The 27,570-nt window shown below is 35.4% G+C and overlaps 1 protein-coding gene across 2 annotated transcripts in view; it reads left to right on the top strand.

Annotated features, from left to right (window-relative positions):
• DAB2 (DAB adaptor protein 2) overlaps positions 1 to 27,570 on the top strand; it is a 60,263-nt gene that overhangs the window by 19,426 nt on the left and 13,267 nt on the right. For both annotated transcript variants that reach the window (XM_074282606.1, XM_074282607.1), the window contains exons 2-9: positions 14,882 to 15,072; positions 16,382 to 16,521; positions 16,999 to 17,097; positions 17,921 to 18,052; positions 20,443 to 20,526; positions 21,279 to 21,305; positions 21,621 to 21,674; positions 21,899 to 21,961. In XM_074282606.1, coding sequence (XP_074138707.1) covers positions 14,982 to 15,072; positions 16,382 to 16,521; positions 16,999 to 17,097; positions 17,921 to 18,052; positions 20,443 to 20,526; positions 21,279 to 21,305; positions 21,621 to 21,674; positions 21,899 to 21,961 — 690 coding nt within the window. In that variant the 5' untranslated portion in view covers positions 14,882 to 14,981. The remainder of the gene's footprint in view (positions 1 to 14,881; positions 15,073 to 16,381; positions 16,522 to 16,998; positions 17,098 to 17,920; positions 18,053 to 20,442; positions 20,527 to 21,278; positions 21,306 to 21,620; positions 21,675 to 21,898; positions 21,962 to 27,570) is intronic.

Below are 27,570 nucleotides of genomic sequence, written 5' to 3' on the forward strand. Positions count from 1 at the left end.
AATTTTACCTGCTTTCTCTTGGGAAGCCTTCTCTGATTTATCCTTTTTCCACCTTGTATCATACTTGTATTAATTGTTAGTACTAGATAAAATCTTGCTTTTTCCATCTGTAAAGACTAGATATTTTTTGATAGCCCCTCCAGCAATATGAGTATATAGCTTATGATCCACAATTACATAGCTAGCTTAGATCAGAGGCACTACTCAAACCCACTGTCAGGGCCCTCATCACCAGTCATGCTATCTCTTACCTTTTACATAATTGATACTTAGTAAAATGCTTCTGTAATAAATAAAAAGCATCTTATCAAGTGAAAAAGAGTTTTACTTAAAGTCATAAGTGAAAGTTCTCTAAAGAAGGTCATATTGAATAAAGTATCACTTATGCATAATGTTGAAATGGCTAAAAATATTCCTTTCCTAGCAATGATCCCCTTAAAATAGATCCCCCAATCCCTATTATGGGAATTTAGACCCTTTTCTAAATATGAAGAATTAGGAAAGAAGGATATTAGTCCTTTCAGGATATCAGTACATCACACTATACCAGGAATTAACTTGCAAGGCACTCTTAAATGAAAGATAAAACTCCAATCTTCCAAAGGTCTTGCTGATATAATGAGAGAGTTTTTCCACTTCATGAAATTGGTACTTCTTGTTAAAATCAAGATTGCAAAATCAAAGGCCAGGGAAGGATTTTAAAGGTCAGTCTCTCCTACTCAGTATCTTTAGGGAAGAAAGTATTAGTGCCATCTTAGCTAGTTAGCTTTAAAAATTTTTTTTAAATCTTTTATATGCAACAACTATAACAATAGATAAATTGTTGCTATCTAAACTCTTGCTTTTCTCATAAAGATAGTTTTTCTTTTCCCCTGCTGACAACAAAATAGTAACTTTTTGAAAAATCTGACCTCCCTCCAGAACACTTAACAATAGTTAACAAATAACCAACAATAGTTGGTATTTCTGGTAACTCAATGAGTAATTCTTATTTTCTTCTTCAGTTCATTTTACAGATGAGAAAACTGAGGCAAACAGTGTTAAGTGACTTGCCCAAAATAACAGTTAATAATGTTTATATGCCAGACAGTATGCTAATTTATGAAGATAAAAAGGAAAAAAGCAAAAAGTAACTAATATTTTCAAGGAGCTTATATTCAAATGGGGAGATGATATGTAAACTAATAGATATATATACAAAACATACAGAACAGATACAAGATAACCTTGGCACAGTGGATAGAGCATAGAGCTTGGAGTTAGGAGGACCTAAGTTCAAAATCAGCCTCAAAAGCATACTAGTTGTGTGACTCTGGGCAAGTCATTTAAACAATCCTGTTTGCCCTCAGTTTCCTCATCTGCAAAATGAGCTGAAGAAGGAAATTGCAAACTACCCCAGTATCTGTACCAAGAAAATTATAAATTAATAAAAGTACCCAAACAAGGTCATAAAGACTTGGACACAACTGAACAAAACCAACAAATCTTAGGGGAAGCCCTCCTGGAAAAGATGGTGTTGCTTGAACTGAGTCACCAAGGATTCCAAGAGGCAAGCATGAAGAAGGGGAGCCTTCCAATCAAGAGTTTGGGCATGGCAGCCAGTGCAAAAGGTATTAGATCTCCACTCAAGTGCTTAGAGGGTAATAACATATTAAAAAAAAAAAAAAAAAAAAAAAAAAAAACTTGAAAAGAGAAAGAAATGAGTCATGTGGGAAGGGAATTTGAAATGCCTATAGGAATTGATGACAGAGAGTCACTAGAGTTTACACAATAGGTGACATGGTCAGACCTGCACATGAGGAAAACTCACATTGGCAGCTATGTGAAGTATAGATTGTAATGAAGAAATATATATATATATATGAAATATGGATTGGAATGGAAAAATACTTAGGGCAAGGAGATCAATTAGGTGGCTGTTTAAATAGTTGGACTCTATGCCTTATGTTCTTAACTCTTTATCACATAGTTCCAAGACTAGCCTTTAGTAAAAAAAGATCCTGACTTTATTCCATGTGTGACCTTAGGCAAAATAACTTACCTCTTAGGGCTCATTTCCTTATCTGTAGAATGAAGGGATTAGACGATGATCTTAGAAGTTTGAGCCAGAGGGGACCTTGGAGGTCATTCTGCTGTCTTCATTTTGCAGATGAAGAACTCCAAGCATGAGATTTAGTGATTAAATAAGCAGAGAATACCAGCCAGGACTGAAATCAGATCTTCTTACTCTTAATCCAGCACTCCTTATGCTGGGACACACTTCTTATTGATTATTGTGTGGAACAGACCTGAGATCCTCTAGTCTGTTCCTTTTCTCTTTATTTAAGTGTAACCAAAAGTACAGGTCTGTTGGTACAAGAGTCTCTAACATTAGGAAAAATTGTTTACTTAATATCCTATGCCTTAATGAGGACCCTACAAAGGATAGAAAAAAGGGACTTTGCGCAAAATTACAAAGCAGAGGCAATCTACAAATCCTTTTTAGCTCTTAAAAAACTCACTTCAAGAAATATAAATACAGCAATCCAATTCACTTGCATGTCATGGATTCTCCTCCCTGATATCATGGTTCTATTCAAGAATAAAGGACAAAACAACAATACACACATGTGTATGTGTGTTTAGATAAATATAAAGATATAGATGAGTGTTAGTCCTATCAAGAAGCAGGGAAAAGACTACTATATCCTTTTCCTCACCATTGAAGGGGTTTTCCTTACCAAAACCATTAGTTTTTGTTTTGTGGGGTAGTTAAGAGTTCTTCAAGATTTAATCCATATAATGCTATTTGCTCTATATAAGTGTACTTGCACACGTGCATGGTGAGTATAAGGATATGTTGGAGGAGGGAGAGGCTGTTCCAATACATATACCTGACTATATATTTTTCCCTTAAATGCATCACTTTAGAGATATTAACTTCTGAAATTTATTTGGTGATAGTTATCAATATCTTTGATTCCTTACACTTCCTTCCCAGAAAATACTAAGCCATGTAGATATATGCTTAAGCATAAAAATGAGAGTATGGTCCCAGGAGAACTGAGGCTATGTTGCTGTGAGTCAAGCATGCAATGCTTCTTGTCTCTAGGTCTCAATCTGTCTTTCTGCCCAGGGAAAGAAAGGGATATCATTTTAATAGCCTATGAAATTCATTAATAATACAAAGCTTCAAATCATCTTACTTAACACCCCAGACTTCTTTATGACTTCAACACTTTCTCCAAGCTTTGCTTTCTGTGACTACAAACCAGGCATGATTATGCATTTCTGGTCACATTCTCTTCATTTCAGCTTGCCAATCAGTCATTCTTCTGAGATATCTATAGCTTCAAAACTGACAGGCTAGCTATGCTCCAGAAGAATCTCTGCTGATCCTATCTTCCAAGTCCTGCAAATAGGGCTGAGGTACTGTTTCCTTAGATGATTTGTAAAGTAAGCAGATTTAGTCTCATTTAAAGTTAGATCAATGGTACCCTTGGAAGAAATAGCAGGATCAAAAGTTAAACTGTAAGGGATAGAGAAGTGAAAACAAGTTAATTTCTCACTATGATCTAAAATACCACTTTACTTATCCAGGGATGACTTACCTGACAATAATAAGAAGTATTTGAATGTCAAGGACTTTTTTTTTTTTTTTTTTTGGTTCTTTAAAGGTACCCAAACAAGTGTCTAAGTTTCTGTGTGTACTTGTCAAAGACCACCTTGGAGTCACTTGGCTTAATTACTCTCACAATTCAAACAGCTTTTTATTTTTACCAGCCCACCTCAAATGTGGAGGAGGAGGACTGGGTACCACAAAGATCACTCAAAATAGCAGCAAATATAATTGTCCAAAAACCTGATAACAAAAGAAAAAAATAAGCATTAAAAATATTATAGCCTGGGGCTAATTTAACACAAAGACAAAGGGTTTTATATATCCTCTATACAATTCCCAAAATCTAAGCTAAAGATCTGTCTATATGATTTTCCTACTCAAAAATCTTTATTGGCTCCCATTGCTTCTAGGATAAAGTTATCTTCCTAAAACATGTACTTCTGAGCTCAAAGATTTTGTGCTCACTTCTCTATCCCTTACAGTCTGACTTCTGATTCTATTTCTTCAAATGTTTTCATTAATCTAATTTCAAATGAGGTTAAATCTGTTCTCTTTCTCCCCTAAACCCTTAGTGTTCTATCTGACTTGCTGCTGAAATCCTTTATGTTGGGCTTCCTCCCCCCACTTAGACTGTAAGATACATAAGAGCAGAGACTGTCCCTCCCTTTCTGTTTGAATCCCTACCTCTTAGCACCATATCTAGAACACTGTAAGTGCTTAATTGTTCATTGTCAAAAGTCAAGTTTCAGACCAAGCAAACTATATGATATATCCCAATTTCCACCTGTTTTGAGACAAAAATAACTGGTACCTCTACGAAATTTCACATACATCCTCCTATTTGAATCTGACAACCCAATGAGGTACTATAGCAACCTTGATTTCACCCAGGTGGAACCTGAACTTTAAGAGTAATCCTATAGAAATATAACTAGAAAGGGCTAGAAAAGGGATTCAACCCTTAGTCTTCCTGACTTTCAACCTACCAACAAATGTAGTATTTTATCCATCAGGCTATAAGGCCTCTGTTCAGAAATAGGAACACAGACCAATCTTGGGCAAGGAATAACCTTGGACTCCTACTGACATATTAACTATACTGAGGTTTAGTGGAATTTAAGATAATGAGGACAAAAACAGTATTGAAAATATTATTTGTGTTTGGATGAAACTAATTTCACCTGCCTCACAAAATTTTATTTTGGTTCAGGTTTCTTTACTAGAGGCTAATGCCATTTTAGTGTATTTAGCTTTCAGAATATAACTAATCATTATTTCAAATACAGATGTTTCTAACAAGATACTTTCTTGTTCTCTCCAGATGAATATAATGTTTTTTTTGAGATTACGCCATTTCAATGGCACTAGGGCAGAGAATGTGAGCAACATTGGACAATTATTTTTGAGATTTATGTGCACAATTGTCATCACAGGTCAAGCCACACATAGGGATTGATTTGAATGTCCCATTGTATCCCTAGATTCACATGCTCAAAAAGGATATGTTACATATTTAATGTAGTCATTGCCTAATGCTTCAGGATTATCTCATATTAGGGAGAGAGAAATTTTTTAATCCTGATACATTAGAAATCCAAATGCACAGATATCCCACCTCCTGCTGCCCCCAGTTCATTCACCCTATAATTTGATAATAATGCAGACAAGAAAGTTCAGCATGCCTTTTTTTTTTTTTAAAGATTTTTACAAAACAAGACTTGATCTGAATGCTAGATAGATAAGGTATCTCTTATCTTTGTGGGTTGTTCAATACCATTAACTTTTCCAGAAGAAACTAGAATTTGGGGTGATATCCTCTTGACCTGGGAAATGTAAACTGTCCCAAATGTCATTCACTGAGTTGTTAGTGTTCAGGTGGCTGTTCTAACATGTAAGCTGGAAGAAGCGGTGTCCTGGAGCCAATTCCAAAAGACAATAATAAAATTTTCAATATGAGAAAGGCAAATTTCTCAAATCTGTGCTGAATTTATTGTTTTATTGTTCACATAGATGGAAATGTTAATGCAGATAAAACCCTGTGACACACATACTTCCCTCTCCTCCCATCCCAAATATGCTTCCCCTTCCCCTCCCCAAAAAACCCTTTGTTAAATATTTACCTGAATACTACTGACTAAGAGTTATGAGATTTGGTCAATGCTACCTAGGTGGCGCAGGAGAAAGTAGTGAGAGAAGACTCATTTTCCTGTATTTTAATGCAGCTTCATACATTTACTAGCTGTGTGACTCTGAGAAAATCACTTTAAAAACTCTTTGCCTCAGTTTCCTCATCTGTAAAATGGAAAACCACCTCAGCATCTTTGCCAAGAAAATTCCAAGTGATATCAGGAAGAGTTGGACATGACCAAAATAAATGAAAAGCAATAGGGTTTTTAGGAATGAAATCAAGATGAGGAAAGGTGGTTGTTGAAAAAAAACAGAACCTTTCATATTATCTTCATCTTAAGAGTACCTAAGATGGGGCAGCTAGGTGGTGCAGTGGATAGAGTGCCAGCCTTGAATTCAGGAGGACCAGAGTTTAAATCTGATCTCAGACACTTAACACTTCCTAGCTGTGTGACCCTGGGCAAATCACTTAACCCCAGCCTGGGGGGAGGGGAGGGGGAAGAGTACCTAAGATAATTTACTTGCTATGTCCTATCCTTTTTTAGATCTGACACATATTAAGTATTTAAGAAATGTTTCTTAATGGCTTGATTAAGATATGAATATTACCAGGATCCTACATAAGCACAGATACCACTCTGTACCAAGTGATTTATTAACTTTTTAATACAGTCTCTATTCCTCTATAGAGCTTAACATGGCACAACAAGGACACCTCAAAAGGAAATAGGGGTAAAGAATATGTGAGGAAATGAGAAACTAGAATCCCCAAATGTCTAAGACCTGGATTCAAATCCCATCTTTGTTTTTTACTTCCCAGTGTGTCTATGGACAATTCACTTAACCCCTATGGGTATCTGTTACATTATCTGTAAAATATAGTTTGGATTAGTGGCTTTCTTGAGGTCTCTTGCATCTTTAGACATATGTTTCTGCATACATTTCTGCACTAATTTAAGGTTGTTGGTCTCTTCTCATTTTCCATCCCAACAAATAAACTACAAGCAGTTTTAAAAGGAAATAATCATCATTTTGGTCTTTTTCTTCATACCTCCTTATCTTTTGTATCAGTACTTAATACAGTGGAACTTCAGTCAGACTGGTCCTTATAAGATACTAACAGTGAATAAACTAATTCTCAAGGGCAGTAGTTTGTTGTACATGTTCCTGGTTTGGAAAGGTTTTCCCAGGGAAACAGATACCCACTGGTTCTACTCCACAAAATAAGGCCACAAGGGCCTAAGATCAAGGTATCCCTCAAGTACTTCTGCTAACCTTAGAGTCATTCTTTAGAGGCCATTTGTGCATGGAAAAATATGCAGCAAGGCCTGGGTCTCTGGCAGTACATATTCTTCCCTAGGGCTCTTTTAAGAGGAGACCGCCTTACTGGAAGCTTTTACTTAAAAATCATGGGTGGGGTCAATCACACACAGTGAGCCAGGAAGATTTAAATTGCCAAACTAAAAACTCAAACTTGTGCTTGAGAAGAAGAAAGTCTCCAAACATCCAAGCACTGATTAGAAGGGAGTGTACAAAGTGAAATTCTTTGATCTCCAAGGAGTATCTCTGAGCCAGGCAAATGTTGTGTTCTGGGAAGCAACAACCTTTTTAATGGGTTGATTGGTACCATTCAACATGTACCAAGCATACCATTTACCACTAAGTGATTTTCCAAAGGTTATATTTGGATTGGTTAAAATTATAAAACCGGGTCTCTTCTTCCCCACCCCCCTACTCTTGTGTCTTTCTTTGTCTCTGGTGACTCTTTCTGACTTTCTTCTCTCTTTCCATTAACTTATACCTGATGCATCCATTTATCACAAAATAGTTTTACACAGGAACCTCATTTCTTCCTTCAAGATTTCATGGTCCCTGATTCTCAAGGAAGGTAACAAATTAGAGGCTTCTGGTGAGTGATTTTTGGAGTAGTTGAAATTGGTTCTACTATCTCCTCTTTCCTCGGAATCTAGGCCTAGCTTTAAAACTAACTAGCTGTGACCTGAGGAAAAATCATTTGATTTCAGTTCCTTCATCTGCAGTCCATAATTTATAAATTTCCATCCTGCTCTAAGATATTCTGATTAATTAATTTTGCAAATTGGGAAGGACTATGATTGAGCTTTAAAACAGAATAATAGAGAGGTCCATCTTCCTTATTTGGGTCAGGTCAAACTAGAGACCCCCATCTGGCAATTTCTCATTACTGTTTGGATGCTCTGAATACCAACAGGCTGATTCAATCAATCTCTAGTTTGGCTTGACAGAAATGGAATAAGCATTGCCTTAAAAGCTTTGCCCTCTTGTCTTTCACATAGGAGGATAGTGAGCCCCTAGTCATGAACAAACTCACCCAATCACTTTTAATTAGGGAAATAATTGTCTTCCCCCCTTCTTTTCCTCTATACCAGTACTTAACAATTGCACGTTAAAAGTAATACTCTTCACAAATTAAGACTTTTTTATTTATAATTTGAAGATCCCATCTGACTTGGTCCTAGAGATGGAAAGCCATATCTCTTCCTCCTATAAATGTTCAGTAAAGTGAATGAAATATTCCCTGCCTTAGAGGGTTAAGTAATCAATGACACATGCTTCCTGTGAATGCATAACTCATGTGTAGCATCCTGGCTTACAAACATGTTCTCCAGTTACTAGGGCCCCACAGCCAGGCAAAGTATTTTAACTGAGAGAAAATTGAATGTAGCCTATTCCCTTGTATGTTTGTAAATATGCACGTTTCCCCAAATGAACTATTGGCGGCTGCATTAATCTCCCTGCTCCCTAGACGTGGCATCTGCAGGGAGAATGGAACAGCCCTTTTTAATGGGATAGGAATTTGAGCAGTTACAGGAGGAAAATATTGGCTCCAGTGTCAGGAACAAAATAACTCTGATTTTGTAGCATCTCTGGCAACTTCTTATTTCTAACTGGAGACTCTGAAGATGGTGATAAAAGGCTGGTTCTTGGTCTCCACAGTTTGGCTTGGAGGTTAATATTTTACATTAATCCATCACTTCAGCTAAAACAGGCATAAAGTACCAAGGGAAAAGGAAAGCACATACTATAAAAAGGACAAAGTACTGGACATTCTAGCAAATATGTTTATGCTACTTTTTATAATGTTCCTAACTCTTGTTTTGCTTGGCCTGCCTCTGTTTTGTTTGGTCCTTCCTTGAGGAGCCAGCCAAATAGTTGGTATTTGAAAGTCAATAGGGTTACTGTAGTTAAGAGAAACAGCTCATCAAATACAGGTAAATAAGGAACTAATTACCTCCATCTGCAATATTCATTAGGATGCTATCCTAAGACTTCAAAAAAATAAAAACCTCCTTGATCACTTAAACTCCATTTCCTCAGTTTCTTCATTTGTAAAGTGGAGACACTAATATTACCTACCTTCCAGAGTTATGAGGTCCAAATGAAATAATCATGGTAAAGCATTTGGCACAGTGGCTGACACATAGTAAGTGCCATACATTATCATTCAGTCATTTTCACTTATGTATGTCTCTTCATGATTGATTCCATTTGGGATTTTTTTTTGGCAGAGACACTGGAATGGTTTGCTATCTTCTCTAGCTCATTTTATAAATGGGGAAACGGAGGCAAATAAGGTTAAGTGGCCTGCCCAGCATTATACAGATAAAGAAGTGGCAGGCCAGATTGGAATTTAGGAAATGAGTCTTCTTGACTTCAAGTCCAGCAGTCTTATCTACTGAGCTACCTAGCTATCTCAAATGCTATCTAAGTATTGTTATTATAAAGGGGGAAATCAGAAAATCTATAGAAGTCTCTAGAGCATTGTTACCATTAGTTGTATTCTTATTACAATTTTAAATTGCACTTCTCATCAGATTGTGAAACCTTTTCCTCCCCTCACACACACCTGTTCTATATAAGTAACCTAATTAACCGGAGAATCTCATATAGTTTTATAATGGAAGAACTCTTCATCCCTTGATTTTTACATTTAGCAAAATGGAAGATCAGAGAAGAAAAGTAACTACAGAAATAGCAGAGAACCAAAATCCAGATATTTCTTAATGGATAGTCTTCTTTTGCCCTAATCCAATACTTGATTGTAATACTTGTTCTATGATGGAGATAGTTATAGTTGTGATGGATTAATATCCATATTTTAAGTAATACCTTGGAACTCTACCTAGCCTATCTCAATAGTCTATAACTAATATTTAGTTGTTAATGGGTTAGATAATTGACCTTAACTGTCCTCAAAAAATATTAAGTTAAAATGTTGAAATAAATTTTCTAAGAGCCTTTTGTTTGCTTAACTGGTTAATAATGCTTGATCCCTGAAAGAGTATGAAGAAAGAAGTTGGGGAAGTGGGGAGAAATAGTTGGTTTGAGTTTTGTGCTTAAATCCCTGTTGCCTTTTGAAGTTCTGAAGCTATACTTTACTCATTTTACTGACCAGTTTGCCATTGATTGATTCCCAGAAGAATGATAAATCCATAATGAAGAGAATGTTCTCAATTTGGATTTGGAGAAGTCTACATGGAATTCTGACTCTGCTACTTAAGAAGCCTTCATCAAGTTACCCTCTCTGGACCTCAGTTTTCCTATCTGTAAAATGACAGAATTAGGCTTCAGGGGCCACTCAGATTACCTCGAGTTCCCTTTAAGATCTAGAACCTTAATCACTGTCCAAAAAGACAACAGCTAATCTGTGTCTGTATAATGTGGTTAGGCCAGTTAGACTACAAAGACCCTTCTTTACTGACTTGAAGTTTAAAAATCATAGTGTCCCTTTAAAGTGTGGCTAGGCATGAACCTGTGACAGGAGGCAAATTCCTACCAGAGTAAATACTAATGTAGTCCTTTCCTATACTCTTCTACAAAAGGGGAAGAAAAGGACTTCTGGGACCCTAACAAATCCTGTGCTTGGAGATACTTGGAAAAAGGAAGTTTCAAATTAAGATAGGAGGGATAATGCCCCATTTGGACAACTATAGAACCTAATCATATTAACTTTTAACCTGACACTTCTTAATTTCAGATTAACTGCTTGAATAAATGTGCAGAGAAGTTCCAATTTTATGATCTTAGACAAAAATAGCAATTTCAAAACCCTCAAACCTTTGGTGAGGGAACTGGCCTATTTTATCTTAGAGCAGTACTTTCATTTAAATTGACTCTGATTAAAACAAAATAAAACAAAAGTCCAGACTTAGCAAACCGTGGAAATTTAGTTTGCCTTCTGGCTACTAATTTGTTATCTCTTGGTATCAGTTCTTTTTTACAAAATAGTTGGGAATGCCTTGAGTATGATACAACATTGGATATTAGGAAATCACCTGACAAATGAGGTCATGTGCCTACCTTTTAGATATAATATACCAAGCTAGAAAAACCTAATAACTTCTTACAATATTTCCTCCTTAGACTTAAAACTCTGGTCTATTAGACCTGGAAGAAACTGTCTATAAAGTTTCTGTCAGGACTTATTATTCTCTAACTTCCCCAAGATAAGGCAAATGCCATTATAACTCCAAACTTTTCTTTGGAATTTTTTTTTCCATCACTCCATGCTTAGTTTCTTATTTTAATTTATGCTTCATCCTCCTCCCTCTGCCCCTCTACTGTCCCCACACCCAGCTTATTGAAAGAATATGAAATTATAACACTTGAGCAATTTAACAAAAGGGCAATATATTGCAGCTTTAAGTGCATCATTTCTGGGAGAGGCTGCAAACTGTCATTTACCTGGTTTTCCTTGTCTGTGTACCATATGCTAGTTCTCTTGGGTACTTAAAAAATTAGATCCTTCTACGCTTTTGTTATTCTTCCTTTCTGCTGGTTGATCCCCAAGTCTGGAATACTCTCTCCTTACCTCCAGCTTCTAGAATCTATTTCCTTGAAGTCTGAGCTATATACTCAATATGTCAAATTTGGAAAATCTATTATGATTTCCATAAAAATCAATTCATGCGTGATTTTTTTTATCCCTCTAACCTTAATTACAAAACTTGTTTTTAATGATAGCAAGTACATAACTATAAATTCTTAGGTGAATCTAAGGGGGGTAAGAAAAGAATCCTGGTTGGGACTCCTCTCTCCGAGGGCCATTCTGCAATTATACTGCTCCTTTCCTTAGAATGAACACAGTACAGAAAAGTTCAACCCAGCTCCACAGTGTCCCATCTTCATTGTAGAGACATTACTTTCCAGGCAGAACTCTTGTCCCCTAGCTGCCTCATAGCTACACAGCCTCTATCTAGGAAGAATGAGTAATAAGAAGCCTATTTCTCTGAAGGGCTGCATATATAAGAGCAGAAAAGAACCTAGGGGAACCATCCAAGCATACAAATGTTCACTTGGGGACAACCACACCTGGTTTTAAATAACATCACTTCAGGGGATTTTGTTCCAACCTGTTCCTTATTTTGAGACCAACCAAATAGGGACCTGGAATTTCTTGCTTCTCCCTTTTGTACAAAATTGCCACAGGGAAGAGGTCTTACTTGACTGGCCTTCTGGGCAAAACCTTAATGATCTTACTATTAGCATAGTTTCAAATTTAAGGGGGGAAAAGAGTTTTTGGAGGGGGGCATGATATATAGTGGTTGAATTCATTTTTGTTTTTTAAAAAAAGTTCTACTAGCTTCAATGGGTCTCTTTCCCCCTTCCCTTACATGATGTTTGCCTCTAGAAGGATTTCAAAAATCACTTCCTTATCAACTTAACATTCAAGGCACCAGAGATCACATAATAAACACTCAGCCCTATAATAATAATATCCTATTATGTTTAGGTAGGAAATTTAATGTAGTAACTGACTTTCTGATCTCACTTTAACAAACATTTAATGGCTTATTATCTGCTAAGAAATAGTGATACAAAAAAACAAAAAAAACAGTTCCTGACCTCAAAGAGCTCAAAGTATGGACAACACATGTAATTAAATCCTTTATGGATGAAATTATGTCCTCTGGGAAAATTAAACCCATGATAATTTTTTTTTTTTCTTTAAGGACAAGACTTACCAGGAACTCTTCTTTTAGACTGAATTGAGAACTCACCAAAATCAAGCTAATTAGCATGATAGAATAGAATGTGTAATTGTAATGTTTTGATATTTTGCAGATCATGTGTGTGACTATTATAATGAATATAACTCTTATTTGTGTATTCTGTAATCAGGCCAACTTGCTTGTCCCTCATATTCCCCATATAAACATTCCTTCTCCAGCCTCTGTTAACTTTGCAAAGATTGCCATGGCCAATCTCCACTCCCTCTCTCTTCCCCACTCTGCCTCTTAGAACCTAGAGTTTCCTTTAAGACTGCTCAAACACCACTTCCTTAAAAGACTTTGCTGACTTTTTTTTTTTACCTTGCCCACACAATTTATTTTATTTCTTTATTTCTGCATTCATTGATTTCCACCCCTTCCCAATGAAATGAATACTTCTTCAAGGTAGGAACTGTTTCATTTTTGTCTTTGGTTCTCTCTCCCCCGCAAATGAAAGACAATTAGAACTAACTCAAAACAGCACGCACCTCTCCTGAGGTAACCTTATGGTTGGTTATCTACCTAGTGGTTGGACTACTTGTTGGTAATACAGAAATTAAGATTTTTGAGGTCTGGGTAGGATGAAATGACCTCTAAGATTCTTAAGAATTCAGTGATTACTATCAATTGTTTTTCAGAATTATGCTTATAAGCTTGCTTGCTTACTTACAATGTTAGTAATGGTCTACATCTACCCAATTCCTTAAATATAAGGGAACACTTTTTTAAAAAGCTATATGATTATCATTCCTGAAAAAATCCTTTTTGGTGTCGCTCAATTACAACATCAAGTGAATTTAAAGTTTGGTTTCTTCAGTAATCATTGAAGTCAGCTACTTTGGGACATGTGACTTCCTCTTTTTCCCAAAATGGAAAACCTGGTTTCAAGTCCAATTCTTAACAACATTGCCTCTGTGATTCTGGGCAAGTCATTCAACTTGTCAGCATGTTAAACAACTCTCTAAAACCACAAGTTTCAGAGAAAATGTCTATTTGCATTGGGTGGAGAAATTCTCCACTTTTGAGTGGAGAATCCCCTCCCTCCCTTCTAGCCCTTCCTTTTATCTTTATAACCAATATTCTTTCTCCCATACTAAACTATCTCAAATAATTAGTCTATTAATTGATTTCCCTGCCTCTATTATTTGTTAAATCTGACAAAATCATTACTCTGTGTTTAAGGAAAAAAAATTTAAGCACTATTAAATATTAGACAATATAAACCCGGTTTTCAATTGGAGCTACAATCTAGCTCCAATATGCTTTGCTAGCCTTGATGCATACCATAATTTCCATGTATTCTAAGTGCTTATCAGGTTAGACTACTAGTCATTCATCATTTCATCCTGTACTTTATTACTTAGGATGAATTTATACAGGTTTGTCCATGTCTAAAATTCATTCTTATACTACTTTTTCCTGCTGAAAACCTTCTTTCTTTCTTTAAGGTCCAACATGGATGATCCTTCTGTGAAATTATTCCTCATTTCTTCCCAAGCAAAGTATATCTAAATGCTTTTAGAACACTTGGATTTTTCCTATGCCTCTAATTCTCTTCTGATCTTTACCATTTGCACACAAGTCCTATTCATTCCCTCTCTCTTCCCCCCAATTTAATAAATCATAAACTCCTAAAGTGGCAAGTGTTATCATTGTATTACTATTATCTAGCACAGTGTCTTTTATATAGAGACTTAGTATTTGGATTGAGTTGAAATCCAGCCTCAGACACAAGTCACTTGGGCAAGTCACGTAACCCCATTTGTCTCAGTTTGGTCATCTATAAAATGAGCTGGATAAAGAAGGAATTGGTGAGCCACTCTAGTTTTTCTGCAAAAAAACCTGAAATGGGATGATAAAAGGTTGTACGTGACTGAAACAACTGAATAACTAACCTATGGAGATACTCAACTACATTAATTTCCATTTAAACAACTGACCTTGTTAAACTTTTTAGTTATCATGGAAATAGTCTTTCTCAAAGATCAAAATCCTGTCAAAAGGGAAACGTGGGGAAAGTTAGCAACATAGAATCTTTCAGACTTAATGTATGCTAAGTTCTATCGTTATGTCTTAATTTAGATAATTTATGTGGACATATGCCTCTGATCTCTGCTTACAGATCATCTTGGATTATGTCCATTTGAGACTTCCCAATTGTGAATCCTCCTGAGATCTCTAAGCATCTCCTGAAGCCAGGGCTTGCAGCCAGCTTCTTCAAAATGTCTGCTGAAGTAGAAACCAACATGGCCAATGGTCAGCCTGATCAACAGGCAACCCCCAAATCATCATCAAAGAAAGAAAAAAAGAAAGGTACAAAGGATCTTTCTGATCTAATGTTTTGAAAGTAAAAATCTTTTTATTTATTTTGGTGAGTTTGTTATTTTAGTGTTTGGGAAATTCTCACACCATGGAAGAGCTGATCAAGTAAGAGAAGTAAATTGACTGAGTCCCCAATAGGTATAATATTAAATTAAATGTTTTAGAGCCTGAGAAAATTGAAACCTTTGAGGAAGACTGTCCAACTTAAATGGAAAATAGAGGAAGAAATTATATAGTTTTTCAACTGAGAAGGTGGTCAGAGAAATAGTGGTTAGAAAAGAGATGGGGAAATTCTTTTACTTGATTGTCATAAGAAGCATATGATTGCTTTGTCACTTCTCTTCATCCCATCCCAATACCAATAACAGTCCTTTGAAACCAAGAAAAGAAGACCATTATGAATAAACTGTTTGCCAGGTCTGGAATCCATAATCATCTGATCCATATTAATTATTGACCAATATTTATTCTGACCTTGGATTGCTTCATCCACTTAATGGAGAAATGCAATCTTGCCTCTTAAAAAGAATTAGTATTTTTAAATTTGGGAATGGAAAGTGGAAGGTGAGAAGTTAGTGCTTATCTAATCTTTTTATAGAAAGGCTCCAATTTCTGAGCAGCTTCCTTTTTGGTAGTGGTTTTATTATGGCATCTGTAGTAACAATTCTGCATGCTTTAGCCCACATTAGCTTGTAAAAGTCTATATCCATATTTCTCTGATTTTCTCATTCACCATCTTTAATGGTAAAATAATATTACATTATATTCATATGCCATAGGTCTGAATAGTATTTTAAATTTCATTTTGAAAAATACTTTCAGGGGAACATCATGACACCAATCTAAATTAGTTGAATAATGAGATTCTCAAGTCCCATAAGGTCTTTAGGCTCCTCTTGTCAAAGCACAAGAAAAAGGGAGGGAGTTGTTACTATAAGGGATTTAGATCTAAGTGAAATCTTTAGTTCTAAAATACTATCTCTTTAATTTTTCCTCAGATCTTCTTAGAGATAAGGAACTAATCCAAAGCATTCATTTTTCTTCACACTCTACCCTTCTCCTCCATTCATTGAATAAAGTGTTATTGAATATGATATTGCCAAAAGACAGTGGAAGAAAACTAGTTTACTTGCTCAGTTAATTGGATTAATTCTTGTGTGACTAAGAGACAAGAGTAGCCATAAATATTCCAAAACCTCATGGAGGTTCTGAAGCATATTCATTTCTGAATCTAGCATCATCTATTTCATATACCCTTTACTTTTTATTCTATAAGCTTTAATTTTTCCCCCTTCTGCAGGAACAGAAAAGACAGATGAGTATCTCCTGGCCAGGTTCAAAGGTGATGGAGTAAAATACAAGGCCAAACTAATTGGTATTGATGATGTGCCAGAGGCAAGAGGGGATAAAATGTGTCAAGACTCTATGATGAAGTTGAAGGTAAACACTTCTGCAATATAAGGGATAGGCTATGAGATCAATGTGTGATGGCATAGAAGGAAAATGGTTGGGTTAGTGAAGCTTGGTTAGATCTGGGTGCAGTTCATTTTACCAGGCTTTCCCCTGTTAGGACAGTGTAGCCTCATGGGCAGAAATTCTAGTAACAGTAGAGGAAGAAGATGGGATGGAAACTGACAAACATCAGAAGTTATTGTTTTCTATATTTAAAGGGAAGTCATTGACAATTTTGGCTATTAAAACTAGAAATTCTTTTAAGACATATTAATTTTTCTGGGGTGGTTAATTATATTATATCTAATTTCCTTCACTTTTCCCACCTCCTATTTAAACATGTAATCAGATTCTCAACATGCCTAAAGCTGCTTTATGGACAGTGATCCAATGTGAATATTAAAGATCACCTTGACATAATCTTCAGCTTTAAACTTCTCCTCTTTCCCAACCCCTAACTTCCAGGGAATGTCAGTAGCTGCTCGGTCTCAGGGACAGCACAAACAGAAGATCTGGCTGAACATTTCTCTCTCTGGAATTAAAATAATTGATGAGAAAACTGGGGTAAGAATCCATTAGCGTTGAACTTTGTTTGTGACTTTCCTTGATGTGACTAGCTGGTTGGAAACTTGAATAAGTAAGATTCCTTAACTCTACATGAAGCTCTGTAGGAGAAATGTGATCTTGCCCTTGGACATGCTAGATATTTATTTTTCTAAACTAGAAAGAAGGACAAATAAAGAAGATAAGAAATCAAATTCTAATCAATTCCTTTTGTGTGAAAATTTCCCTGCTTCATGCAATTTTGGAATAGTTCTTATTATATATAACTTAGTAACAGTGCCTAAATATGAACATTCCCTCAAATGAATTGGATAGCAGAGGAGGGGAAATAAATAACTATTACTATAAAGGGTTGGAGCTTCTCTCTAAACCATCATTAGTGATTTTCTTCTCAAGGCAACCTTCTATTGCCTTTTAGACTCTCCTATCCTCCTTATATACCCTCCTTTAGATTTTACTTTAGTCAAGAGACTATGTAGTCTTACTTGTTTCTTAATTATTCCCTTCAAAAACTTCTGGTTCTCTAATCTTCCTTTCAGTTAGTACTTATAGTACAGCATCCAAAAAAAAAAAAAAAAAACTTTGCAGAGTGAAAATAGTTTTAACAGAAGATGCATTGTTTCCACTGAGGTTTTTTTACAACTTGCCCTGCAAGGGAAAATGTGGCTTTAGCAGTCAACAAGAGGCCAAAATTTTTTCTTCCCTCAAATTCTAGCTCCTTGAAGAGACTTGTCTAATGTCAGTAAAAGTAAGAAGTGCTAGTAATGCTGGCTGGTAAATGGACTTTGCGGTTTTCAAGAAACAAGTTTTAACTTTGTCACAGGTGATTGAGCACGAACATCCCGTAAACAAGATATCTTTTATTGCCCGAGACGTGACAGACAATAGGGCTTTTGGCTATGTATGTGGAGGAGAAGGACAGCATCAGTTTTTTGCCGTAAAAACTGCTCAGCAGGTAAGTACCTTAGCATCTCAGAGATGTGAAGTGGGGGAGCATATAAGGGACAGGGAGTTTAAAGAATTAAATGAATTTTATATATTATTTACCCCAAAATTCTTTTCATTGGTTCCATAGAGTTCCACACTTAGCTATGGATACATAGAAAGGTAGGTGAGGCCAAGATGCATCTGACTACATTTCTTCTCTCCATTGCCCTCATCCAAGGCAAATATAAGCAATTCAGAACATGGCAAGTGAGGTATATATATATATATATATATATATATATATATATATAAATAATTTTTTTTTTTTTTTTTTGCTGAAGCATTTGGGATTGTGACTTGCCCAGGGTCACACAGCTAGGGAGTGTTAAGTGTCTGAGATCAAATTTGAACTTAGGTCCTCCTGACTTCAGGGCTGGTGCTCTATCCACTGCACCACCTAGTTACCCCATTGGTGAGGCATATCTTGAGTATGTTTTCAAGCAAACATTGACAACCAAATAGAAGTAAATTATACAAATGAATTTTTTAGTCAGTGGGACTTTTTTGGGAAGACAAGGGGGTACAAGAACATCATTTTAGATACTATGATAGTTGTCATTTTCTCAGTTTTCAAATTTAAGAAACAAAAGTCAAAACTTGGATTCCTTTTTGGAGGATCTAAGCATCTGGATTCTTTCTTTTTCATTTTGAACCATTTTCTTTTAGTTATGTTTTTAATTTTTAAAATTGCCACCACTTTCTAGTGATTTCTCTTCTACTCCCTCCCTTCTATAACAAAGAAGCAGAGCTAAGGAAAACAAACTTATATATTAACCATATATGATAATATATGACTTTGTCCACATCTAGGAGACAATCAGAAAGGAGAAGCATGCTTAAGTGAGTCAGTATTTCTAAACAGAATTGGTTACTTCCATAAATCATAACATAAAGCTATAGGACATAGCTTTTTAAAAAACCATTTTAAAAAAAGAGCTGGACAGAAGAGAAAAAAAGAGCAGTACAATATAATTCAATTTGAATGAGCTTTCTTGGCATTTTGAAAACTAATCTGTAAATAATGAGTGTCCTTGGCAGATTACCATGCACAAATATTCTTGTTACTCAGCTGGGAACTTTGTTCAAATTAACTGAATGTGATAAAAAATAAAAGGAAATCCAGAATGTCTTCATCTTTTGTTTGCTAATTTGAAGTAGTTGTACTTTAGTATTTATTAATTCATGACCATTTGACAGACATATTATAGCAAGCATTTCTATAGGAACTTATACTCTCTAGATTCTGGAATAACAGCTCTATATAGACCTACATAGTTATCTAGATATATTTATATATTTTATGTATATCTCTATATTTATCTCTATCTCACACAAATATGTGCATGTATCTGAGGATAACAATATACAAGGAAGACCTAGATGCAATTAGAATGGATAATGATAGAAAAACATTGTCTTGCCAATCCTCTAGTATGAATAATGGAATTAGGAAGATCTAGGTACTCAGATATTTGCTGAGCTCTATGACTCTCAGTGGGTTAACTTTGCTGAGGCTTAGTTTCCTCATCTGTAAAATAGAGTTGCATGTAATACTTGCTCCTGTTATGAGGAGCAAATAAGAAGGTATGCAAAGTGCTTTGAAAACCCTAAAGCTATATATATAAAATATGTGAGCTGTATTAGTAGAATGGCATAGTGGATAGGGCACTGACCATGAGTCCAACAAAATCTGGGTCAACTTCTGTCTTTGAAACATAATCGTATATGATCCTGGAGAATCTATTAACTTTTTAGAGTTCTAAGCATCTTTCTAAGATGGTAGCAGAAGTGCTGATCTGCATTGGTAGAAGGAGTCTCCTAGCCTAGGATTTCTGGATGCCAATGAAAGGAAAGGTTTAGTCTTTATTCCTATCCTAGTTGTTGAAAAGATCTATATTTGATAAGTGTAATTCATCCCTCTGCTGATGTTGATTGCAGCTCCTCTATTCCTTAGTACTTCTGATTGTCCTTGTGAGCTGCTATGGCCAAAACATTTAATAACTTTGGCCAAACTTTGAGTGATGATTCTTTGTACTCAACAAGGCTTATTCTTAGATAGCAGACATCCCATCTGTCACTAGGCCAGTTCTCAAAGTCCTTCCAGTTTGGCAAGCCCTGACAAGGCTTGGTGTGCCACTAGCCATAGCTTTTGAAAATGCCACAATACAATGAGGTTGTCTAGCAGAATTTCAGTAGGCAGTTCACACTATCTGACTGATCCCAATATATCTGTTCAATTTTCAGTTTTCTATTAATGGGAAAAGGTATTGGATGAAAGAAGAAATTGGTTCTAATCTATATTAACTACAAGGGGAAAGTAGCAATTTAGTAATCACTAATTTTTTTATTGTTTTTCAGGCAGAACCATTAGTAGTTGATCTTAAAGATCTTTTTCAAGTCATCTATAATGTCAAGAAAAAGGAAGAAGAAGATAAGAAAAAGGTAAGTAGCAGAGTGTGACAGATTGGCAGGAATAGATAGTTTGATAAGTTGGAGTTTGGGGTTATTTGTTGGTTTCACTCGAATAGTAGAGCATTTGGGGTTATTGTATTTTAATATATTGCTTATCACTGAGATACTTGATTTCAATCTCTTGTCAGGATAGCCATAGACTGTAGTACCATTTTAATGACCTTCTGAGATAAAATTTAGAGACCATAAGGTTAACACATATCAGTTTCCAGGGTAACCCTCAGGTTGGCTTTAAATCCTTGTTAACTTAAATCTAAGAAATATCTTCTAATCTATAGGGGGAGTGAGGAAATACATTTATTTTTCTTTCTGGGCTAGAGAAGACAAAGGCAGGTCTCTTTTTCCAGCTTTCCTTTTCTTCTTTTACCTTGAACAACTCTTCTGAATTCTGAATGATATTCAGAATCAGCCCATGTCTTCAAGAGTCCTATGAGCTAGGACACGGCTCTAGCCGGAGGAGGCAAGGAAATTTTGCTAGCCTGTTAATGCCATGTGGGATTATGTTAAGTTGCATGGAATTTTGAAAGGCACTTCATTTTTCTGCAGTTTTGTTTTGTTTTGTTTTTGTTTTTTTGGATAGAAAAAAAGTAAGTTTCCTTTTTTGTCTCTTTGCTTTAAATAACTACTACTGGGTAAAACCAAAGTGGTGGTCCAGATTTCTGGAAAATCTAGGGATTTTAGTAAATGCAGCTAACATAATTTTCCATTTTTTTTATTTGTAGACTGAAGAAGCCAACAGGGCAATTGAGGTAAATTTGTTTCTCTACTTATATACTTATATAAACAATACAAATGTTCCACTATTTCTCTCTTCTTCTGATTAAAAGTATTCTCCAATAAAAAGTCCAAACTTTTGTTTAGTGAACCATTAAAGTTGACAATAAATGCTTAATTAAACTATAGATTTGGAGTCAGAAGACCCAAGTTTAAATCTGAGCTCTCTTACTTACAACCTCTGTGATTTTGAATAAGACAATGATTTTTCTGGGCTTTCTCTAAAAGAAGAGGTTGGGTTAGAGAATCTCTTCCAGCTCTCATATTCTCTGATCCTGTGATCTTTTCAGAATGGGAGTAAAGACCTTCTGACACTTCATGATCCAGCTAGCAGAATGAGACTGGTATGTCCATGAAAACTTCTGATTCTATCCTATCTGTATCTATTATGCTCCATGGATAATGCTGATGTAGCCATAAAATTACCAAAATGATGCAACCATAAAATTACCAAATCTCTTTATCATTAATGATTCAGCATTCTTCTAATATGAATGATATTTTAAAGTTAATGTAGTAACAAAATACTGGTATATGTCTGAATCTAATCAAAATTGCTTTTTTAAAGGGTGTTGACCAGATGGATTTGTTTGGGGACATGTCCACACCTCCTGACCTAAATAGTCCAACAGTAAGTATGTGTAGGAGCAGTCAAGGGGGAAAATTTTGTACTATAATAGTATTTAGCCTGTATTTTTTTTTAAGTTTACTTGCTTTATTTATTTATTCATGTATTCATTTATTTATTTATATAAATTTATTTTAGCTTGTAATTTTATTTAAAATACTAATAGTCAAAAGACTTGTTTTTCTTAGCAGGAAAATACCCCAAGTTGCTATATGGACTTTCTATATAAAAGATAGAGACAAGGGATAGGTAGGTGGCACATTTCACAGAGCACAGGCCCTCGAGTAGGAGGACCTATATTCAAACACTAGATAGTAGTTATGTGACTCCAGGCAAGTCATTTAACCCCGATTGCCTTGAGGAAACACACACACACACACACACACACACACACACACACACACACACAATCACCACCATCACCACCAAGAGCAGCAAAAACCATAAAAACATTTTAGTATCATTTATGAATCAAACCAGACAGTCAGAATGAAGGAGCCAATTAGCCAGAATTCAAGAATTCAAATTCAATTCAGAATTTCAAAGCCTCTCCTTTCTGTTGACTTTTTCTACCTAATCAATTTCAATTCATTGACAAGTTCAAAGTTTTGAAAGTAAGAGCACCAAAAAAACCCATGAGACTGGAAATTAAACTAAATTTATTTTTTTCTTGTCCCATGCCTATTGTTTTCTCTTTGTGATTCAGGTTGAGAAACTAAATGATTCCAGTCAGTCAGCAAGTTTTTATTAAGCACTTACTACGCACCAGCCATGATGCTAAACACCAGGGAATTCAAAGGAAAGCAAAATCACTGACTCTACCATCAAGGAGCTTTCATAGCCTAGGTTCATACAAGATATATTCAGAATAGATAAATAACACATCTTTTATTCTTTCTCTTTACCTCAAACTACTACTCATGTAAAAAAGTCTAGTTCAGCTATTTCCAGTAAAACTTGTGTAGGTCAGTAATTCCATATCACTTAAATATTTGGTAGTTTCTCCCTCTCACTCACACACTTCCCCTCAAATTCCTGTAACCTGTCTTTATCTTCCCTTTTCCATAGCTATTAGTCTAGTGTTTATTGAGTGTCCATAGATTATGTATTAACATCTGACTGTTGTCTTTTATGGAGTACCCAACCTAATTGATGTTTTACACAAGCAGTATCAGTCTAAGTAAGAGAAATGAAATGAAAGCAGACAAGATATGTGTAAAAGTCAGAAGGATTAGAGGAAGGACCAGTCGAGAGAACCTTCTTAGAGAAACTGGATCTTAAGTTATCTATGAAAATAAGGCAAAAAAAGAAAAATACAATGAGAAATTACAAAAGGCATTTCTTTGAGATTAGCATCTGGAGCAAAATATTCTCAGTCTACAATTTTAGCCCAGTGTCTATCAGTTCCTCAAGGCTAAGCCTGGCTCTTTAACAAAGCATTCCCTTATGAGTCTCATCAGAAGAACTCTTCCTTTTCTGAAAACAATTCTCATTTCTATCTCACTTCAAAGTTTACAGAGCAGTTCCTGTGAAACAAAAAAAAAAGAGGGGGGGACACCTTTTCCCCCACACTAATGAAAGAGAACAATGGTATAGCCTGTTTCATGTAGTAGATAATGCAGATATCCTTATTTCCTGTGGCATAGGTAGTAAAAATATCCGCAACTGAAAGATGAGGAAATGGTCTCAGATTAACTTGGCCAGGTTCACCCAGCTAATAGGTATCCCTGTCCTGTTGAATAGAAGTTAACATTCTTTTTATTCTTCCACATTGCCTCTCCTCTGAAATGGCACCACATGGAACAATATTGTAAGAATCAAGAATGTAAGGGATTAGGGGCAGCATGGCATATTAGAGACAGAACAGGCAGAGCTCAGTTCTAGTCTTGTTTGTGTGATCCTGAGCAAGTCATTTTACCTCTACTCTGGTACTCCCTAAGACTATAAATTATAAAGAATTATATTAGTATATTTATACAAGAAGCTTTCTTATCCAAGAGTTCTCTTGTAGCAATGAAAATACTAGTTAAGTATCAATGAAGTATTTATAGATTTAGCTTTTGCTTCTAGATCTAGGGTGGAGAATGTCCAACCCACAGGCTATATATGGCCCACAGAATCATTTGGAAAGACTCTACCAAAGCACCCACAGGCTGAGTACAACAACCTCCCACTGCTTCAGTTGATAATTTTGTATGAAGTGAATGATGTTATAAATATCCAAATGGCCTTTGGCAGAAAAAAAGGTTCCTTACCTCTGTTCTAGATAAATGTCTTCAAGTTCTATCATTCTGTCTTTTATAGCTTTAGTATAATACTTTACACATCATAGATGTTCAGTTGTTTAAAATACTAAGTAAATTAGGGTGGGTAAAATGTAGGATCCCATAATGGCTCCAAAGGAACTGCACAGGTTAAAGTTGAGACTAGAAATGTAGATGGGGAGAGGTTAATTGACTAAATGTTTAAATAAGAATCAAAAGGAAGGCTCAGGAGGAAAAAAAAAATGAAGTGGAAGGTTATAGCCTGAACCAAACTTAAACTGACTATTTATAAGAAAATACATTTTATAACAAAAAAGTTTTATGTTTTAAAAAGAAAAAGTGAAAATACATGGCAGATGAAAGCAAGTTCCTAGGCTTGAAAATCAGGGTAATACTACAGATATGCTTTATCTCAATTTTTGTAAAGAGTTGATAGAGTTTCATCATTCTGTTCAAGTGGACAAGATAAAGAGCTAAAAACCAGAAAGATTCAAAACTCAAAACAAAAGAATAGTAATGGTTTAATCCCAGCTTAGAAAGAGGTTTTGGGTGAAGGACTTCAGAAATCTCTGCTTGATCTTATGTTATATACAGCTAGTCCCAGATCAGTGTGAACAATGATTTCTCTGAAGTAGGCATGTCATTGGAATTCACACTGCATATTTCCTTTGGGCTGAAACCAGTTGTTTTACATAATTATAACTTCAAATAATGTGAATTGGAGTACATGGGACCACTTAGGGTGGAATGCATCATTTGCAGTAATCCAAACCCTGCTGTAAAAATGCTTCTCCTGATGACTTTAAATAAAGGTATAAGCATATTTTATCCATGTTTAAATACAGCTTAGATCAGGGATTCTTAATTTTTTTCCACTCCTGATCCCTATTCACTCAAATTTTTATATAACCCTAGGTGTAAAGTATATGAAATAGGTATACAAATTAAACATTTACTGATAATAAATCCTAATTTCTCAATCCTACATTCAGTTATGTGACTCCACATGGAATTCACCCACAATTTAAGAAGTTTTGGTTCAGGTTACCAATACAAAAAAAATTAGAGATAAACTGACAGAAATGACAGAATTGAGAAGATTTTAGAGATCATAAGGGGAGAAGGAGAGGAAAAGGAAATAAGAATTTATGTAGTACCTACTTTGTATCAGTCACTGTGCTCAGTGCCTTATAAATATGATCTCATTTGATTTTTATAATAATCCTGTGAGGTAGGTGCTGTTTTTCTTGTCACTTTACAGTTGAGGAAACTGAGACAAACCAACGTTCTATAACTTGCCTAGATTCACAAAACTAGTAGTTGTCTGAGGCTGCATTTGGACTCAAATCTTCCTGAAAGATCTATCTGCTGTGCAACCTAATTGTCTCAGCTTGCCTATCATAAACAGGAATTGAAGATGTTGTTCCTAGTTTGGTTGACCAGAAAAAATACTAGTGATGAAATAATGAAGCCAGAAATAAGCAAATAAGCATGTGTGTGTGTGTGTGTGTGTGTGTGTGTGTGTGTGTGTGTGTGTGTGTGTAGACTGAGAATAAAAAAGAACTAGATAAATTTTAAATAAATTATGTGTCAGATATTGGCAGGACCTGTAGATGGAAATGCTCAGTAGATAATTAAAGATGAAGATCTGGAGATTAGGAAAGATGTTTGAATTGGAAAGTGATTTCTTAGAGAAGGGTCAAGGACAGCTCTTAAGGTAGAGTTGGCCCTAAGGGCATAAGAGCAAGATCAAAAGTGTTAGGAGATGTAAGAAGATAATCAGAAGAGTACAATGTCACAGAAAACCCAGAGAGAAGAGAGATGAAAATATTGAATAAAGTAAAAGGTTTGAGGAGATTGAGGATTAAAATTATTGGATTTGAAGCCTCATGACTTTTTGAGAAACCAATGTCAGTGGAGGAAGAACAGTGGTGAGAATTGATTAAATACTGGAGAAATTGAATTAGCAAATATGATCATCCAAATGCTTTTAGGAAGAAATTAGGCCCGTATGAAATTAATTTTTAAAAGCACTTTCAGTTTTCCAAAGTTCTGCCTTCACATTATCTCAGTAGTAAGAATATTTCACCAGCTATAAAATAGGGACAATGCACATGAGAATCTATTTGCCTGTGGTCACAATAGCAAGATTATAATAAAAATGAAGTCCAAGTTTGAAGCATTTTCTGCAAGTATTTAAGATTGTAAACTTACCATTTAACTTCCAGTACATCTTTTCATCTCCAATTTCCTCATCTATAAAATGGGACAACTAAAATATGTCCAATATCTGTTCCAACTCTACATCCTATGATCCTGAGGCAGAATCAGACTACCTCTTCTAAACAAATTTTATTTATTTCAATGCGCCTTTCTTAACATTGATATATATTTACCTTTTTTCTTTTTTCATTAGTAAAATATCATAGAAAAAGAATTAGGATTGATTTCAAGCTTTGCTACATGTGAACTGTGTGACCTTTGCTTTTATTTCCTCATCTGTAAAATGAAAGGGTTTGGACTAGATTTCAATAGTCCCTTCTAGCTCTAAAACTTCTTACTTAATGTGCTCTATTATAAGGCACCAAAAGGTCCAAGATAATCTGTTACTAAACTACATGACTATGAAAAACAATCTAGAAATAATGAATGTAGATTAGAGAGCTGACTTAATTTTGGTCTTTTTCATAACATACTAGGTCACAATCTAAATTTTTATACTGTTGAAAGACCTTTGCAGTCTTTGGACTATGAAGACTCCTATCTTATTCAAATTCCAATTTATTACCTTTGCTCTTGAACAAATACTGGTCTGGGTCTATTTCCTCCTTCATAAAATGAGGGGGTGCTTTGACTAGATGATCTTTGACCTTTCTAGTTCCCGATCTTTGATACTTTGTCAATAGCTCTAGGTTTCCTTGCCTAAGTTCATTATACTAGTCATCTTCCACTCCCACTTTTAGTCAGTGGAGGCCAATATACCATGTAATCCAAATTATAAAATCTATGATTAAAACCTGAGCAGGTTACCCTCAAATGCATTAGCATAACTTTAATAGCTCTACCATGCATAATCTAAGAGGTAACTTCTAATACAGTTGACTTGGCAAGTCAATACAATTTCAATGTAAAATCATAGGTATATAGGGGTTTAGAATAAGATTCTCCACTCCTCCCATCCCCTCCCCTATTCATGTGTGTGTCTGTGTGTGTACTATATTTTTTTGCCCCTTTACACTTAACATTTCTGCCCCCAAAATATACTTCTAAGTATTTGAGAAGTGCAACCCCACTAATATTGAATATCCAGTTAAGCTAATCATGAGTGGTTTGTGTTAGAGGATTTAC

The sequence above is a fragment of the Sminthopsis crassicaudata genome, chromosome 1 (genome assembly GCF_048593235.1).
Source record: "Sminthopsis crassicaudata isolate SCR6 chromosome 1, ASM4859323v1, whole genome shotgun sequence".
Lineage (NCBI taxonomy): Eukaryota > Metazoa > Chordata > Mammalia > Dasyuromorphia > Dasyuridae > Sminthopsis > Sminthopsis crassicaudata.